The following is a 19,667-nucleotide window of genomic DNA, read 5'->3' on the forward strand; positions in this document are numbered from 1 at the left end:
TAAGATAAGTTAAGATGTATTTTTGGTTGTGCCTGTGCACATAGATGTTATAATGTCATGCACTTTTAATGTTCGTCATGTCTTGTCTACACGGGAGGCAGTGAAAAGTGAAATTTTGAATCCTTCGTATGGATTCCTTGCTTTTTACCATTGATCATTACTGTCAAAATAAAATAAACAAATACATTTTAAAACATGCACATGCAAAACATGTATATTAATGTAAAACATAATCATAATTGGAAAAAAAACTAAAATGCACACAAAGAAGAGGTTAGCACTATTAAGCCTAACCGCTAGGCCAAATTTGTCTAATATTACAGTACCATACAGTTGTAAATTGATTTTTTTAACAGCAAACTGCACTAATAACCATATATATATCAAGGACATAGTCTAATTACAACATTACAAGGTTGAAACATGCATCAAACACCACTATTCCTGGTCATTTCAATGCAATTTTAAAGCCCGAGTCAATTTCAGGGCCCGGCGGCGGCCATCTTGAAAATGAGGCCTTTCCTGAAGTCAGATTTTGGCAGATTTTTAGTATGTTGTTAAGTACATCTGATAGTACTGTAAACCACTGACAAACCTTTTGTTAGAATTTTTTTGGGGTTAAGTCATAAATGCACTCGCCTATAACACATTTGTGTTCATTCTACATCCCCGCAGTTTGCCATCACGTTTGGAGAGGGGGAGGGACATGTCTACGTCTCTACGGCAACAGTGATGACGTGAACGAATAAACCGACTGAAACCATAAAGCAATGTGCCGAGAGGAGCCAGCGTAGGAAGCCATTGTGTGTTTATGCTGTCGTGAGATAGGAGGACACGATTCGATTAAGCGTTTCCAGACTCTGTAATCTAGCCATTTTATTTTCAGTTCCCCCTAGCTACAAGCTAAGATTACCACTCAGCGCTTTTGTCTTTTCTCGGGAACCGTAAATTCAGGACAGAACACCAACCTTTGATATCGACGTGAACCTCCCCTGCTTTCCCGACGATCGAATTCGAGTCGGGATTAACCACGACGAGTGTTGAAATCGCTTGCAAGCAGTGAAATTTACACGTTTTGGTCGATAAGGAGTTCTTTTCTAGAGACGTGTTCTCATTTAGATGGCCAGCTTCCCAGATTTTGTTAACGAAAATGAAATAGGTAAGTAGACCATGCCATGTTTCCCTGAGTGTTTTTCTAATGCCATCTGCTGATATGGTTTCGGACTGGAATGTAGAGCACTAGACCAGACATCAACGACGAGCTAACAGGCTAACTTGTCTCTTTCTTTAAAACAAAACACCCACCTGCGAACTCAATAAGTTCGTTCCATGTGGTAACCTCCTTTATAGTTTTTGAAAACATGAATCTGGGATGGACTGAGAGAGTGGCTGGGTGTGGTGTATGGATGATGTTGTGGACAAAGTCTCCACGTTAGCTATGAAATAGGATAACTATCCAAGGCATACTTGGCTGGAAATTGGCATACATATTACCCACTTTCTCTTTTCTACCAGTTAATAATAATGTTATATGAACTCGACTGCTGTGTGTGCCACACTTGATTATGTCCAAAGAAAATAGGCATGTGTTGGCTACGTGCCAAATGTTTAAAATGTATTGTGGTAGTAACCCAGTGTTGTGCACAAGTGTTAGCAGGTAGCTTAATGCTAATAATGTCGGGGTTGTTGGTGCGTCCGTCGACAATTTCAGTCCTTGCCCTATTTACATATTTTTATAGGCCACTTTCTTTTTGGAGCCGCTGTAAGGAATCCTTTTCACTCGTTGTAAATTGAAATGCGGCGAATTTAACACAATTCACTCCCAGCATTTAAAAAAAAAAAAAAAACAGCTATTGTCAACTAATCACATTTTACCATCCCCCGACAGTCACGTAGTAAGCGCATACCCCGCGCACCACAATTTCCCAGTCCCAAAGAGCAGCAGTATGGCGCATATTTGGGTGGCTGAATGCCGAACCTAATGTTGGTTTAGCATTTCTTTGAAGCGTGGCTGGTCTTTTGAGGATTTCGTTGCACATGCAACGTCTCATAGCAGGGGCACTTAACCCGTTTATTCACATTTTTGACACAATCAACATAGATTTCTTCTTTTGATCAGTTAGTAGCGAGACAAGCCCTGGATGTTTTGAGTGTAAAAGGGGGCGGGGACTCCCTTTTGGAGTATGACCTGAAAAGTTTCTCTCAACTTTCCAGTGAGTCAGATCTTAAGTTAATTTCCCATTTGATTTTCTGCTATGGACCATTGTTTTTTTTAGTAGAGCTCTAGTCTAATCTAAGTCATGGTACCTGTTCATATAGTAAAATAATAATAAAAAAATACAATTCTTCTATTGTAAATTCTAAGTGTTTGTAATCTGATTTTTACATGTTTGTGACATGTATGTATGTGACATGTTTAACTTAATTGTTGTCTTGTGGTCTTTTCTCTGATCTGCAGGAAAGGCTAAGTTTGTTGGGGAACTCTTAGCTCCAGTTGCTCCCTTTGACCAGAAGTCTGGGCGGGAGACGTGGACCGTTGCCTTCGCACCTGATGGTTCCTACTTCGCTTGGTCTCTAGGGCATCGCATTGTGAAGCTCCTACCATGGTCAAAATGCTTGGCCGACCTGTAAGTGTCCATGCTTCAGATCATAGTTTTATACATTTTGCTTTCAAGGCGGTCATGGGACTTTGTTGGAAACTTAATGCAACATGTTTCAATTGCATTTGGTAGTAGCATGCTTGCACTGCCTTGCTACGTTAGTGTACAGGAGTAATTGTAAGAATCTTATTTTTTGTTTGAAAACTGTCAGAGAGGGTGTGTGTTTTTGAGTGCAAGGCAAAAAAAAGGTCTTAGTCACTCACTTCTCCTTCAGGTTTGCCTGTTTGTGTCCGATGTTTTTTTTTTTGTAAAGTGTGTGTTGGCATCATGGCAAGTTACGAGCTGGTTAAATTTCAATAAGAAGTGGGAAGCGATATCAAAGTTGTTTTGCCGAACAAAGAAAACTGTGCGAAGTTGCCAAATAGCTTATGTGGAATAGAGGCCAAGCACGTTACCGACCGTGCACTCACACCCCCCAATTTACTGCCGCACATGCCCCTTGTAAAAAGATATTGTACGACGGCTATGGGGAAGTTGACCATAAACCTTGTGCAATAAGTAGCTTTATTATGTGCTGGATGTTTTCTTTGAAATGAAATGCTGCCAAGATTTTAACAGACAACGTGCTGCAAATCTGGTCACACGATGCAGATGTCATGTAGAAATGTATTTTTAAAAAATTAACGATCTTATTATTGTATTTACAGTGTGAACTGGTTTATGAGGGGGTGGGATCATGGAGAGAATGACAGAAAAATGTAGATGCGTCCCTTATTAGAAATGATCACATTAAGGAATGTACAGTACCATGTTCATTGTCACAGTAGCTTATGGTTTTGTGGGTTGTGTGTTCATTGCCACTGTAGGTGTGTGGGTGTCAGTTGACTGCAAATCTGCTATGTGTTAGAAGTTTTAGACTCCCATGTGGCCTATGTGCTGAGGCTGTGTATTGACTTTTTGATTAGTCATGAAAAATAACAGGTTTATGAATTGGCAGTATACATTTTGATTCTGAACATCCTTATACATTTCGCACACTAGTTCTTTAAAAATCTAGTGTGTCATCAGTGAATGAAAGGGTTTAAAAGGGGAATGGGGCATGGGAGGCAGAAAGCAACAAGACGGATCCAGCTAATATTTTCTTTACTAATAAGGCACGCAAGGGATGTACTGTGGTCCTTGCCACTGTTGCTTTCTAGTCCACATTGTTGTTGTCACTTGACTGTGAATCCGGAACGTTCTGGAAGTTGCCGCCTCCCCTTCACCCTCTGTGCGGTGGCTGCATAAAGGAACCTCTGTCTGCTGGCCACATTGCCAAGGACATGTGGCGTGTATTATCTACTGCTCTCCTGCCACGTTAACGCGCATCCTCCCCTGCACACACACAGTGCCTGCAAGGGCTTCTGCGCTCAGTCTTGAACTTAGGGCAAACAATGCCTCGTTGTGAGCCAGTGAAATGCCCTGTAGCCACATCATTGGGCCAACCCATTCACAGACTGAAGTGGAGCGTAGTGCCAGTTTCTGGATTAGGAATTATCAGAAGATATGAGCATAATGTAGGTCTCTGCTTTAAAGTGGGTGTTTGTGTTCCGGCCTAGTTGAAATGTACTTCTTTTTTTTTTTTTCGTTCTGTTTTTTTTGTTGTTGTTGTCAACTTTCGTTGAGTGTCCCATGACTGCATCAGAATGTGGCTTTGGAGTGGCTTTGGAGTTCACATTGTTCGACAAAAGATTTAGGAATAACCAGTTCAGACACAGTTGACCTACACTAACAGTCATGCAACACAAATTTCGTCTGGAGTCAAAACTTGTTTGCAGAAACATTTGTTTGAACTCTGCCGATGATGACCACAAGTTGGAGCCCAGCATTAGGTCATGAGGCACACCTTTGCTAAATGTCAGTAACATATACATTAGCATGATTGGTTAAAACTTGTTGCATGTTATTATGGCCACATATGGAATGCATGTTACGTCAAGTTATATCTGTTAGTTCCGTGACTCTTCTTTTATTAACTGCCTGTCTTGTCACTGTCATTGCTGTAGGTCCGTGAGGAAGGACGAGCGCTCGACCGGAGTCGGACTCCAGCGCCTGTCGCGGCAGAACAGCCTGGGCACGGTCACCCCGTTACCGGGCGAGCCGCGCGAGCACACCATTGACTGCGGCGACGTGGTGTGGGGGCTGGCGTTCGGCTCCTCCGTGCCCGAGAAGCAGAGCCGATGCGTCAACATCGAGTGGCACCGCTTCAAGTTCGGCCAGGACCAGCTGCTCCTGGCCACCGGCCTCAACAATGGCCGCATCAAGATCTGGGATGTCTATACGGGTAAGGGACTTGTCTTTTTTTTTGTTTTTTGTTAAATGTATATATTTTTGGGGGGGGGCTTTTTTTGCCTTTACTTGACAGGATAGTGGGCACCTGTGGCCTAGGGGTTAGAGAGTTGGTCTTTCAATCTAGGGGTTGCAGGTTCGAATCCCCCCTGACCTCTCCCTGTATCTCCATCCATGGCTGAAGTGCACTTGAGCAAGGCACCTACTCCCACATTGCTCCAGGGACTGTAACCAATACCCTGAGAAAGAATAACTGTAAGTCACTTCGAATAATGAAAGCGTCAGCTAAGTGCAAAGTAATGTAATGTAATGTAATGGATAGTGAAGCCTATGACAGGAAGTGAGTGGGGAGAATGAGATGGAAAAGGGTCGGCAAAGGACCAAGGCTGGCTGCATTGCAGTGCCCTACCATTTGTGCCACGTTTTTTTATGTGATGGACAGTCTGGCATTTGAAGTGACTGTCCAGGGCCAGCATTTTTTAACCAGCCTTTTCACTAAACCTGTGAATTTTAATGGACACAGCCTTGCAGCCAGGAAAAGTAAACATTTAAACCGCCTATATTGCAGTGCGTTTGTAGAACTGACGGACTTGAAATATTTGGCCTTGGGACTGTAGCAGGTTGCTGACCCTTTTTACGTAAGCTAGGCACCAAGAAGGTGGTTCCTCTCACTGCACTCCATCATCCTGACGTCAGTCTGTAAATGATTCTGCTCTACTGTACTCCTCAACTGGCCATATAGGTCCATTAGCTGTGTGTTTTGGAAGGATCATTTGATCAACATTGACTCTTCGCACATGTCCAAAGTCCGTTGGCATAATTTTTTTCCAGTTATTTGCTTATGCGGCAATTTGTCATTGGGTCACTTTTGTCATTTTTATATATTTTTCCAAACGTTGTAGCTTTCCCTTCGCCACGTCTTGTTTTTGCTCCCCGGCCAGAAGCAATGAGGCGTGTGTGTGTGTTTTCAGTCGACAGTGTTTGTGTAAGGCCTTCTGTCTGCTGCTGGGTGGAATTCCTCCCTGACTTTTCTTTCTGGTTTTCTTTATAGCTTTTGTAATTTTCCTCAAATTCACTTTTGTTTGTCACTTGTCTGCTGGGCTGTCAGCCTAAAGAACTCGTTTTGAGCTGTAAAAAAAACACCCCGTTTAGCCCTTCAACAAATTCCCCTGAATCACAAACTGTGTCACAGTGCAGAGACCAAACACCCCCAACCCTATGTAGTCATTGATTTACTTATACATGTGGTGCATAGGCTTTGTGTAAGAATTTATTCGACTTGTTTTTCTCTGCAGTATATAAAAAAAAACGTAATCTCCCTGTCTCAGCCTCGAAGTAGGCGCCTTCCCTTCCCTGTTTATTCCAGTGCATTCCAGTTCACATAGAGAGGGGTGTGTTGAGCCAGTGGGCGGAGGGGTAATAAACTGGGGCCGCAGGGCAGGCACGTCCCCCTTTTGCCATTAATTGCCAGCTGTCGCTGCACCGTGATTGGTGCGTCTGCCGTTTTTGGGGAGGCAGGTCCCGACGCCGAGCTGCCATTGGCTGCCTGTCGCTGGTGGTGTCTGATGCAACATGCGAGCGAGTTGTCCTGTAACTTGGATGTTGGCACCTTGGCTGCCACTGTGTGTGTCACACAAACGGCCTTATGTGTTGGTTGGGGACATAAGGTCAGCTTAGCCAGAGTGCCATAGGTTTGTTTTACATCGCTTAAGTAACAATCCTAAAGGAAACTTTCTGTTGAAGAGTCAGCCGGGTTCAGTGAATCATGCTGGAAGCTCCCCAGGAATGTCAGCTCAAACACTTCCCTCTCTTGACAAGTCACCGCCTGCACTGCATGCCTGTTGCATGAAGTGGAGCGTTATACTATAATCATGTCACACTGACCCAGTATTTTATATTGGCTATGAATAGCTCATGTAATTATTATTTATTTAAGGATTAGCATCATAGAGTTTGAGGTCTCTTTGCTACGTGAACATTTCCGTTTATTCATGTTTTAAATATCCTAATTGTTTGCCCTTTTTGTCTCTCTTCCTGTTCAGTTCTCAGTTATGCCAGGCACAATGTTTTCTTCCCTTTTCCTGTTTTCAATGTGGTCTTGTCACAAATTGACCTCGGCAACTGTTGTCACATGTCATTGCGTTTGCACATTAGCTAACAGGCTTTAGCCAACACCAACTGTTAGCGTGACATTTGTCTCCTTAAATGCTCTCTAATTGGTGGACCTTTCTGTTTGTTTTGACAGGCAAGCTTTTGCTGAACCTGATGGACCACACAGACATTGTGCGAGACCTGACTTTCGCACCCGACGGTAGCCTGGTCCTGGTGTCAGCGTCCCGTGACAAAACGCTACGAGTCTGGGACCTGAAAGATGATGGTAAGTAAAGATAAGAGTGGGTCCAGTAGAATCCACTGTGATGCAGAACGATCAGAGCTTATCTGCAGTATTAGAGTGGGGGGAGTTTTTACAAAAAAATGAGGGTTTTAACAAAATGATGAAGTTACTTTGTGAGCGAGTGGTTTGCAGACTGAGTTTATGCTCATTTTTTTATTATTATATCAAGTTAACACACAGCGCTGAACAACCATGCTCCTGTGGTTTATTCCTCAGTTATTTTGCCCGTTTTTGGTTTTTGTTTTGTTTTTTTGGTTCTGCTTTATGACTGTGGTTGTAAACTGGGCACTTGGGTGAACGCTGTACACTATGTACTATACAACACAGATAAAGTAAATTGTATCAGCAGAACATCTCCATGAGGCATGATGTTAGTCTGTTGAGGCTCTGAGCCGCAGCAGAACAATGCAGCTGGTGTATGGGGGAGAGTAAACAAGTGTTTTAAAGCCCCTTTATCTGAACCACGAGGCCCAAGCTGCCCAGACTCACTGGAGCTGCAGTTGGAGCTCTGCCTTGGTGAAACACATGGTAGCAGGCACGTAACTAGACATTTTCAAATACTAAGGTCAAATGGTGTGTGCTGTACTGCGTACATATACACTAGAATGCTTCAAACACTTCAGTCAAACTCTTAAGCTGTTTTCATTAATCACTGCCTTGAGGATAAGTGGGAGTGGTGTATACAGATTGAATTTATCGTCATTGATCATATATCAATTTTCATCATAGTCACATTTTACAATCCTGAAAAAAATACAGAGGACATAACCCCAGTGTCCTCAATGGTAGTTACGGCCATGCATGGTAGTCCATACTGCAGTAGCTACTAAATATCGCTTTAAGGCATCCTGCCATCCACAAAAACTCATTTAGTCAGCGATTAGTTCTGGATTAAGTTTGTTTTTTTCCTAATTTGAAAAGGACTTCGTTTTGATCTGGCAGTTTTCCATGAAGGGCTTAAAGACCAGGTGTGGCACTTTTTCACTTTTCTTTTCATTGTGCAATATCCTTTTCACTCTTTTTGCCGCTGGCATAAATTAGGCATGTATACACTAAATTCACACTATTATTTAAGAAAATATGCTTCAGTTCAAAGGGTTGTAGGTGCAACTGACCCCATAGTGCTCCAGGGTCTGTAACCAATACCCTGTAAGTAACTAAGTCGCTTTGGATAAAAGCGTCACCTAAGTGTCATGTAATGTTTGTGTCCAGGTGACATGGTGAAGGTTCTGATGGCAGCCTTGTGTAGGGTATTAATGTGCCTCATTAGAGGTAACCGCACACTGATAGACCAGTGCCAGATTCTTGCTTACTCAAGAGTGTGATAGCCTTTTTGTTTCACTAAGTTATCTTTTCAGATACCAGCTCCTGCCCCGAGCTGTGTAGAGAGGTTTGAACCTTTTGGATTAATGTGTGTTTGCTTTTGTCTGTGTCCAGGTAACATGGTGAAGGTTCTGCGTGGCCATCAGCACTGGGTGTACTGTAGCGCCTTCTCCCCCGACTCCTCCGTGCTGTGCTCAGTGGGCGCTGGCAAAGCGGTATGTACTCACTTACTCGCCTCTTCAACTTCTCTTGTGACCTGTTTTGCTCTGCTTTGTGTTTTTGTGCATAGCACTGTTATGTCAGTGTACCAGCCAACTTGGAAGACCCAACTTTGTAGCCTGGTTTGGATTGAGTAACCTGGTTTTATTTCGAGTAACCTGGTTTTATTTCAAGACGCAGACATCTATAAACAGTTCCTCCACCTGGCATTAGAGTTTGATTTTCTGACTTGGCTGGAACACTTGCAACTGGCTTACCAAGTTAAATGCAGCACTGCTCAGTGTCATCCTTGTTAATCTGTAGTTGTACATAGGTACGTACAGATGATGTACTTCCTGGGGGGGAGGGGAATACTGTGTGGTGTAACAAATGTGTGGCATTTTTGAAGCACGCATGTAACTTGTATGCACTGAATGGTAATGACTGTTAGGCACATAGCTATGGCAAAGTCAAACTGCATGATAAAATGCCTGGACTTGATGATGGACATTAATCCCAACCAGCGTTTGGCATTTCATGATCTTAATTCATTCATTTTACGTACTAGTTTGCTAAACAGTTGTAACAATTTTGCAGCAGTTTTTAAGAAATTGACTGACCCCAAGCCCCCCACCCTTTCAAAAGTTAAACAATTAAACCTGCACCTCCTTGTTCCCACCCAACTCCTAACATGTAGACCGATATAGATGGAGGTTAAAAAGAAACGACTAAATGATTGAAGGTCAGTCTGGGATCAAAGTCTGTAATTTTTCAGATTTATTAAGCGTCATGCTTGTTTTTTTCGGCTGTTCCTCAGAATTAGGCTAATCGTTCTCAAGTGACTGAGCCATAGTTTTACGTGACCTGAGCCTACATGGCTAGGAGCTGCAGTGCTATGTTGCGTAGCTAGCTGCTAGCTTAGGAAGCTAATCGCTACTAGCTTAGGTAGCTAATCACTTCTAAGATTTAAGGGACATTACAATGGTATGTCGCTAACAAAAATCAAGTTCGCCTCAAAAGTTACAAATACCTAATGTTTTTCATTTTTAGTCAATAATAATGGTGGTGGAGAGTAACATCTGTGTTGTGAAACATCACAGAGCTATTGCCAAAATGAAGAAATCTTTTGCTCCTTTTTAAAACGCACGAAGGCAACTCTCATCCAGCCAATGAGTTGCAGTAGGTCGGAGGTGGGTCTTGGGATCAGTCAATTCGAGCTTTTGGTAGAGGTCATGGCAGATGGCTTGAAGAAATGTTGTCTACCCTGGCTCGGGGACTTGTTCCACCCAAACTATAACAGTAACAATTGGGGAAAGCTGTGTGCTTCAAAATCCGTTTTGGTGGAAGTTATAAAAAAGCTTTTTTTTAAAAAGGCCAATCCCACAGCTTGTAAGGTGTGTATGGATGTATGGGGACTGGTGGGTGGGTGTGTGCATCCGTAAGTGTCTTGCTTTTCCTGTCCCAGGTGGTGGCAGAGCTCTGTGTGTGAGTAGTATTCGATGGAGAGAGTGCGCTGCGCTGTGCTGTCCCCCGTCGCTGTGAGGCGGTTTAGCACGCACGGAGGGCCGTCTCCCCGCCCGAACTCCCCCCTCCTCCGTCCGCAGGACGCACTAGTGCCCATGCCTGCAGTCCCCTCCCCCCCCTCGCCACGGTGAGGTGAGGGGGGTGCAGCCTTAGCCACCTGACGGCAAGGCGACCTGCACGTAGGTCACTGCACTGCATCGGTTCTCCCCCCAGTTCTCTAGTCTCATGTTCCTCCACTTCTTGAAGGCTTCAAGACTTTTAGTAGCACACTACAAAGCAACTTGGCAGTCTCGTCTCTTTCGTCCTCTTGCCTCTCCTCCCCTCCCATCTTGTCCCCTCCCATCCCCCATCTATCCCTCATTCCATCATTGACCCTCTTTCCATCCCTAGTGCTTCAGAAGGCACATGTCCATCCACAACCCCCACCCCACCTCCTCCTCCTCACCCTCACCCTCCCCCACATCCTCTTGTCATGCGTAATCACCTTCACTTGTGTTGAACCTTTGTGAGGCCCAGAATTTAACTGTAACGTAAGCGTAGAGGTCCCATTGATTTGACTAAGCCGGTTAGTCTTTTCCTCATGTCTTTTTCCTCGTTAGTCCAATCCCCTAAACACCCCATTCCTTCCACACGTGTACACATACTCTCTCACACACACACTCACTCACTCGTACAAAAACACTTATATACACACTCAGTTGATTGTAAGCAGTTAGCGCGATGCGGCGCAAAAGAGAAATGAAAAGGCTCTTTGTTCCTCACACAGGCTGCTTGCATTTTTGTAAAGTCATTATTGTTGCGTTGTCCGCTTACGTTTGGATTCTTGCGGCCCTCTGTGAAAAGACCTGCGAAGGAATGCTGTGATGTTTTGGACCCAAGCTGTCTGCTCTAATCCTCCTCAACATAGTTAACCTGCCGTAAAGGACAACAACATGCAAACGATACACCTTAACAAAGTTAAGCTTGAGGAGCATAACTTCAAAGACACACAAAATACTCACGCAACAGGATTGTGTGCTCTTCAGGCTAGAGTAATGTAGTAAAGGCAAGCTTTTGCCTGCAGTGTTCTAGAGTCTTTTCATTTGTCTTGGCCGTTCTGTTGGAAGGTTAGCAACAGTTCTTACCTAGCACCTACCCATGTAAAGCTGCCCTGCCATCAGTTTTGGCTAGTTGAAGAAATGTGAAGCAAGTGACATTTTGCTCAAGTACAATGACTGTAGAAGCCATATCTCGGTGTCCTCCTGAAGGAACCCCTCAAAAAAGAGATGGAACATCTCAAGGGGCTATCCCTTAATAAGGAATTGAAATGAGAATTGAAAAAGGAAGGAACAATGTTATACAATACAGTAATGTATTCTTTTTCCTCTTGGGAACAAACAAACAAAACAAAAAAGACGTGAGCTGCACGCAAAAGCATTGTGCTGGAGCAAAAAAAGCAAATCTAGAGCAGTAGCTTGGTAATGTTAGACTTGTGTACATCTTCTTCTTCTTCTCTTTGTGTCACTTGTGTACCTGTGTGTTTGCTGTGCCTTGTGTATTTGCCAAAGGTGTGTATTGCCTTTTGGCCATCAAATGTTCTCTTCTCTTGCAGTATCTGTCTCTCCGGTAGGCCTCCGCAGCCGACGCGGGCCTACTGTAAACACAAGTGAACTAAAACACTGAAAGGGGGATGCCAGTGGAGTAACATTATGTTACCTTAAGTTACTACTTGTTTGTATTTATTCTTTAAAAAAAAAAAACTTGATGTAGTTTTCTTTTTTTCTTCTTTGTTAAAAACAAGACTTTTCAGTGTAAATTTAACTGGAATGTTTTTAAAATGGACCCATCTGTAGTTTTAATGAATTGTGTGTGACATAGCTATTAACCTAATGAAATCATGTTGTCAATGAGATGGCGATGGAAAAGGTGTTGCCATTTTCAAATTAAAACCTTAAAACTAGCCTTGCTGCTTGTGTGGCATGTGCAAGATGCTGTTTTGTTTCTGTTTTTATTTTATTTTTTGCATTAACTTGTAAAACCACACAACATTGACACTGAGCATACCATGGGCACACCATAAAAATTGTGCTTTGTAGCATTATTATGCATTATTATGCTAAATATATTATAGTTCTAGGTGTTTTTACTAGAGACACCCGTTGAGAGGCCAGTGCTATAACAGTCTTGTTTTTGCTCTCGCAGGTGATGCTGTGGAACATGGATAAGTACACGTTGATCCGCAAGCTGGAGGGGCACCACAATGATGTGGTGTCGTGCGAGTTCTCCCCCGACGGAGCGCTGCTGGCCACTGCCTCCTATGACACCCGCGTCATCCTGTGGGACCCGCACATGGGCACCATCGTCATGGAGCTCGGGTAAGGTTCTTATTGGTTTTACTCTGATTATAAAGTAAAGCCCTATAAATATTGTGGAGGCATATCATCATGGAGCTGGGGTAAGAAGACCGTTTCCTGACGGTATTCCTCTGTTTATGAAGTAAAGTACTACACAGTCTTGCGGGGGCATCATCAGGGCCCCTAAATTAACTTTTTTTCACCACCAGCAGCCAAAATGGCTGGTAGATGTTAATCACACTAGCCAAACGCACATTTTTTTTACAATATCTATTAGGCTGTTGTGTGGTCTGCTATGTCACAATAATCTTACCAAAATGGTACCCAAAGGGCCCATTGGCACTGTTCTTGAAACAATACTTCCTCACTTCACCATTGGCAAAGTAATTTCAGGCCAGTACTCTCTTTCTTAGTAGCTGTTTTTGTTTTGTTTTGAGCATTTGCACTCTGCCTTGGTGTGTAAAGTAAATGGGGAGAGGGGGACCAGGGAATTGTCTCTGGTCAAACCATAACATGGGGTTACTATAACCTAGGTTTACAGTAGGTGTATTTTCAGTAACTACAGAGCTGTTTTTACCCACCTCTCTCCTTGCTCTGGAGCCAGCAATAGGTTGGTAATACAGTATGTTAACCCGCTTTTGGTGTATAGAGTGTCCCGTTGTGTGAAGACTCCCGAGTGTAGGTTTTCATGTTGTCTTTGTGAGTCATGTTATTCATACTGTAGCTGTAGTGGGTGACACACCCATGCTCACATACAAACACCCCTGCACACGTGCATGTGTACACTTGTGTTCATGTACGCAAATACACACACACACACACACGAACACACCTCATTGTACTCATCTTTTCTCCTGTTTGTCTATTGTGCAGGCACCTGTTTCCTCCCCCCTCTCCCATATTTGCGGGAGGTGCCAATGATAGATGGGTGCGCTCCGTCTCCTTCTGTCATGATGGACGCCACATCGCTACCATCACTGACGACCGGTAAGCATTTGTCATACACACTGGAGAGATTTTAAGTTGAATACAAATTACTATGTTTTTTGCAGCGGAAATGTAAAGGTGTGTTCTTTTGGCCCTACCGTGGCTGCAATGGTAGGACATTTGGCTGCTGAGCTGGCGACCCGGGTTCAATTCCAGCCCGGGTCCTATGCCAAACCTTCCCCACCTCTCTTCCTATCAAAATCTTTCGCTGTCCTGTCATGAATAAATTAATAAGAGGCCCAAAAAGAAGAAAAAGTGTGTTTTGCCAAGCTTTTACATGTCTGCTACAAACGAAACTAGGATATTTTTGAATTATAAAATGAAGACTTAAATTTATTAATTTCATTCACAGTTTTAAGTGTTCTTTAAGCTGGGTGTTTGTCAGTGTCTGTGCAAACAGAACTCTTTCCCAATGCTTCATACGCAGGCCACTTCCCCTTTTCCCCAAAAAAGTTCATGTGAATTCTTATGCAATCTAGTTCCTGCTGTCGACAAAAAAAGTAGTTTAATGTTCAACAGAAAATGTCGCGTCTGCCTTCATTCTTGCATTAGCTGAGTGTAACTTCTGACTGATCTCTCTCTCCAGCCCAAGACTAGAAGATCTTATCAGTCACCTTGTCAACACGAAGGCCAAAACTTGTCAAACCAGCCTTGTAAAGCAACAGCAAGAGGCGATGAGCGCAGATGCTGACACGTTATACAATCTTAAATGCTAGCAATTTCCACCCACCGGATATGCTCTTTGAAAGGCTTTTCAAACTTATGAGTAATGTTTAAGGTGTAAATAATGTTCTTCAAAAGAATCTTTCTGCTCTATTCAAGTTTCATTCTGTGGCTGTCAAAATTTAGATTAGATGGTAGGTAGACCGAACTGAGCACTGTGTCAACTACGGCTGTAAATAATAATCGAATAATATCTTTTTCGAATTGTATCTTATTGTATCGTGGGCCATTGTATCAAAAATAATTGAATCACTGGCCCCTGCCCAATGCCCTAGCTCCAGACCATAATAGATGTGGAAAAGTAATTGGGGGGAAAATATAATCGTGTCGTATTGTCGGGCATTCTTAAGTATCAAAAATAATCGAATCACTGCTTTAAGAAATCAATACTGAATCGTATCATCATCATAAAGGCTGTGATTTACACCTCTAGTGTCAACTCGAGGCTGAAATGAAGGGCTTGCTCGCTTATAGTCTCTCAGTGGTCTATAGGAGAAAACGACACTTGAAACATGGCTACTATGGTCTTCAAAGAATTTTTTAGCACTGCTGTGGTGAATGGCTCAGTTAGCCTCCATGAATATAGAACATAAAAAAGCCAATTCACCGTGGTGTCTCAGTGCTCTAAAACCGTTTTAGGTTGGCCTGAAAAGACCCCTGAAACCCTAAAACCACGTCCGGCTCTTTTAAAACAACAATACCTTGGCCTGGACCATGAGTTCAAGTTCAAGCCATGCTTGTCAGGCATTGGGCGTTTTCACAGTGAGCAAGCAAGCAAGCAGGCAGGCGGGCAGGCAGTCCCAGCGCAAACACGCAGATCATTGGCCTCACCCAGCTGTTTTTCCATCCAGCGCTCAGCGCAGTTGGAAGGCAAAGAGGGGCAGAAAAATCTCATGCTTCTCACATGACCACCATTAATCACCAGTAAGGCCCGCCTGCACTGGGAGAATCAGGCCGAGTGATAGGGGAATGGCCCCGCATAGAGGAACGGCGGGGGAGGGGCAGCTGAACTAGCTAGCTCGCCTTCTCTCTCCCCCTCTCCCCCTCTCTCTCTCTCCCTCTCTCTCCCCCTCTCCCTCTCTCCCTCTCTCCCTCTCTCCCTCTCTCTCTCCCTCTCTCTCTCTCTCTCTCTCTCTCTCTCTATCTCTCTCTCTCTCTCTCTCTCTCTCTCTCCCCTGAGCCTGGAGGTCTGAGCTGAGGAGCTACGCTACCAACGCTCTGCTCTGCTCTCTCCACGCTCAACAAAATGGAGGACAGAAAGAGAAAGGAGGCGTGTGGGGGTGGGGGTGGGTGGAGGAAAGTGGATGGAAAACATAATCTGCCGCTGCTCAGCTGTGGCAGTGCTGTGAAATCGGTGAAAAGGCCTCTCTGCGAATGCATTGCGAGTGTTGACTCATAGTGACTTTGTCATGAAATGATGGGTTATGTTTAAAAGCCGCCGTGCAAGTTGACAACACTTCTTAAATGTGTATTTTTAGGCATTAGCAAGCAACGTGGTGGCACATTGATGGTTGGTGTTTGAGATGTTTCGCCATTTCCTCTGAAGAATATTAAACGCCTCTCCCCCCTCATGTCTCGATATCGCCACACGTTTTGACTCACGGTTCTGTCACTTCAGAATTCTGTGGTTTGATTCTTCAATATCTCTGCATGTTTTTGACTGCTTCAGACTGTTTCAGTGTGGTTTGATGTGTGGTTCTTGTGTCCTTTTAGACTGGTTTGGTTCGATGTTTGATGTGTGGTTCTTGTGTCCTTTCAGACTACTGCGTTTCTGGAGTATCGAGGAGAAGTCTCCCCAGGCCATAGCTCCCGTGGCCAACGCCCTCTGCTGTGCCTTCTCCACTGGAGGGAGTGTTCTTGCCGCCGGGTAAGTGCTGCATGTGGTTCCTGCTCATTCTCGCTCTGCAACATCCTCCCCCACTCACAATGTCACATTTGGTGACATTGCTTTTTTTTTTTTTCTGCCAATGTCGCAATGTCCCAATGTCCCTACTTTAAATTTGTAACATTATTTGCTTTCACTGTAAGTGTTGCTATCCATGTATTGAGTGAAAGCTAGCAAGGCGGCTTCACGAGGTTATTGTAGGTTAAATGCAACCGTTGAAGTCAAATGTAACTTAAAGCAGCAATGTGGGGCCAAGCAGTGAACCAGCATAAGTCGCCATGCGATGGTCAGAGGCACACACGTGAAGTTGTTACATGTAGAACTGTACTATAATAGTCAACTATAGGGAATAACAGCATTGTTGGTATTAACCCTCGTCCCCCGTCTGTGTGTGCCCCCTCCCTCCCCCCTCTCCCGCAGGTCTCGTGACGGCAGTGTGCACTTCTGGGCATGCCCTCGCTCCATCGCCAGCCTGCAGCACCTGTGCCGCATGGCCCTGCGCCGCGTCATGCCCACGCAGCAGGTCCACAGCCTGCCCATCCCCGTCTGCATGCAGGACTACCTGGCCTACAAGACCGTCTAGCCCTAGCCTGCTGCCCCAATGCCCTGGTGGTGCGCCGTGCATCCACGCACCCACCACCCACCAGTCACACACTGGACTAGTTCCTACCCCCCTACCCGCCCCCTTACCAAGGACCTTCTTCCTTTCTCCGTTTGTCTTTCTTTTGTTTGTTTTTTGTCCTTTTCTAAGAAAATCAAAAGCAGAGACTGTTGTAGATGAGGAGAAAAGAAAAAAAAAAAAGAGGGAAAAAAAAGCCTTTATCTAAAGTTTCGAAACCTTGATATATGGTACAGCTCTGTACTTCATGCAAGGTTTCTCTTTGTATTTATTTATTTTTGTAAGTATTGATTTCCAGTATTTTTTCTTCTATTTCTATTTGGTTTGTTTGCAAACTTCTTAACTTGTGAAATTATATATTGTTTTGTTTCTTTTGTTGCATTTTTCTGTGTTTTCCTCTTGGAAGGAGAGAGCATTTCTGTGAGCCGCTCTGCGAGCGACGCTAGTGGAAAGGCCTTACCGACTCGAGTGCACCAATCACCAAGTTCACCTCTTGCATCGCCCGCCGGCCGCCATATCAATGCTTTTGTGTGTGTTTTCAGGCCCAGTGCAATTTCCCCGTCCTGAGCACACGCAGAAGTATTTATCCCTTGCAAAAACGTTAAAAAAATATATCAACAAACAATACAAGTTCAACAATACTATAATATTTCTTGTGTAGTCTTTTAGAAAAAGAACTAACTGCTTGGATGCGAGTAGTCCTAGACTTGTGAATACATGCGTAGATCATGATGACTTGAATTCAAAGCAGTGCTTCCTCTGCTGTTAACTTACCCAAAGTGAAGGGAAGCTGCACTTTTTCTGAGGATTGAATGCAACGAATGCGAGTGAGTTGAGTGCACGGATATAGAACACTAGGTGCTGGAATTGACCACCCCTTAATTGGAAAGAATGGCTCTAATTTTTGACACCATCCTTGTTCAGTGATGATGCTGCTTGAGTGAATAATGTGATGTGCAACTTTTCCTGTAAGTGGCGATGAAACAACATCTTTTGCTGACGGTGTGATAAAACATTGGAAATACTGTGCGTACCAAAATGCTGATGTCTGAGGCTTTGCCATGCCCAAAAGGCTGAAGGTGGCATCTCGTGTTCTATATCAATGACCTGAGCGGCTGTTGTGATTGAGAAGTGTGTCTGGGCTTTGTGTTGTTTACTTTGCGGTGCGTTAAAAGGCTGGGAAGGGAAGAAAGGCCAGCTTGTCTGTACTTGCGTACGCATGCATGTATGTGTGTATGGATGTGTGTGTATATTTGAGGGATGCATGCAGGTTTTGGAAGCCCAGCTTGTCTGTACTTCTGTACGTACGTATGGATGTGTGTGTATATTTGAGGGATGCATGCAGGTTTTGGAAGCCCCTCTTGTGGCAGGCAAACACATGGCGTTTGTGAAGGGAGAGAGTGAGAGAGAGAAGGACTTTGCTAACTCACGTGCCTCCTGAGTTGGTCCGATTTTTCTTTTGCACTGCCCACTTGTAGCGCTTGTGTAACTTTCACACGCATGTGGGCACACCATGTATATCACCTATATCGCGCGCGCGCACACACACACACACACACACACACCACACACACACACACACACACACACTTGTCCTCAAAAAAAATCAAAAGGAAAAAAAAACAATCTCACAGGCCTGCTTCTTTTTTCTATTGCAAAAAATTGTATATTTCTATCTGTACAGAAGTGTGTTTATTTGAAAGTTGTTCATTTGTATATTTATCACGGCTTACAGACTTTCTTTTAAAGTGTTTTTGTTTTGTATATTAACATTGTCATAATGTGAAAGGATCGGTTTAGGAATGATTGAATGAATGAGCAGGATGATGATCCAGATTATGTCTTAAATGGATGGGTGAGAAATGAGTGCTTGCCTCCACTTATGATGAGGGCTCGAACTGGGTACCAGCGCTCTATTCGACTGTAACTCCAGCAAGCTGAAAAACGGATGCAGAAATGTTCTTGCTGTGAGTGTATGTATGTATGTATGTATGTATGTATGTACTGTATATAGGTTTATGTTAAGAACTAAATTTAGTAGCTCCATCTGATCCGGTAACGTCTGTAGAGTTCATTTCCATGGATACATCTCCAAGACCGTTGTGCCAATTGAAAGTAGACTATAAACATGGTTATTTTTATTCTCTTCTTTCTCTTTTTTTTCTTTTCTTTTTTCTTTTTTTGTCTACCTCCTGGTAATTGTTTTAGGTTCTAGCAGGATCAATCTGTTACCATGTTGATTGGTGTTTCCACTTCAATTCTACTGGGCATAGTTATGAAAACACTTTGGATACATTTTTTTTCTTCTCTTGAGAGGATAGTATTGGTGAGTTGCAGAGATGGGATTCAAGACCAGAATATAATGTGATGTTGAATGCAAGGAGTCCCAGTAGTAACGTTTTCACGCCATGTTTTTGTATTGTTCTTGTCTCATATGTTTGTCCCAAAATAATTGTCTGTTTCTTACATGCAGTAGACACATCTTGGCAATAAGGTTGTTCTTTTTTTTTCTTTTTTAAACCACCTGTGCTGATGCCCAAAGACCCTTAAGATGTGTATGAGTAAGAGAGGCACTCAGTGATGGTGTGAATTTTGCTTTTAAGTAAAACTTGAAAATCATTATTTTTATTTGTATGCGTCTTTCTCAGCCTACCTGTCTTTCTTTTAATCATTTTGTCAATTGAAGCCAAACAATTTGCTGAAAAACAAAATATCAAAACCTCCATCTCAAAGTATTAAGAAACAGTATTCA

General features: G+C 43.5%; 1 protein-coding gene across 1 annotated transcript; it reads left to right on the plus strand.

The window, feature by feature from the left end:
- Window positions 1–757: 757 nt before the first annotated feature.
- Window positions 758–18,474, plus strand: wsb1 (WD repeat and SOCS box containing 1). Its single transcript, XM_063205214.1, has 9 exons — window positions 758–1,159; window positions 2,459–2,627; window positions 4,646–4,923; window positions 7,174–7,305; window positions 8,761–8,861; window positions 12,550–12,722; window positions 13,575–13,688; window positions 16,171–16,278; window positions 16,717–18,474. Exons 1-9 carry the CDS (start codon window positions 1,120–1,122, stop codon window positions 16,877–16,879), a joined length of 1,278 nt encoding a protein of 425 aa, XP_063061284.1. The 5' UTR covers window positions 758–1,119; the 3' UTR covers window positions 16,880–18,474.
- The last annotated feature ends 1,193 nt before the right edge of the window (window positions 18,475–19,667 follow it).

The sequence above is a fragment of the Engraulis encrasicolus genome, chromosome 8 (genome assembly GCF_034702125.1).
Source record: "Engraulis encrasicolus isolate BLACKSEA-1 chromosome 8, IST_EnEncr_1.0, whole genome shotgun sequence".
Classification (NCBI taxonomy): domain Eukaryota; kingdom Metazoa; phylum Chordata; class Actinopteri; order Clupeiformes; family Engraulidae; genus Engraulis; species Engraulis encrasicolus.

What these genes read in the sequence shown, in the direction of transcription:
- wsb1 (XM_063205214.1), top strand. Translation starts at nt 1,120, where the DNA reads ATGGCCAGCTTCCCAGATTTTGTTAACGAAAATGAAATAG. An exon ending in TGTTAACGAAAATGAAATAG is followed by an intron (nt 1,160 to 2,458) that starts GTAAGTAGACCA and finishes TCTGATCTGCAG; the next exon opens with GAAAGGCTAAGTTTGTTGGG. An exon ending in CAGTGGGCGCTGGCAAAGCG is followed by an intron (nt 8,862 to 12,549) that starts GTATGTACTCAC and finishes TTGCTCTCGCAG; the next exon opens with GTGATGCTGTGGAACATGGA.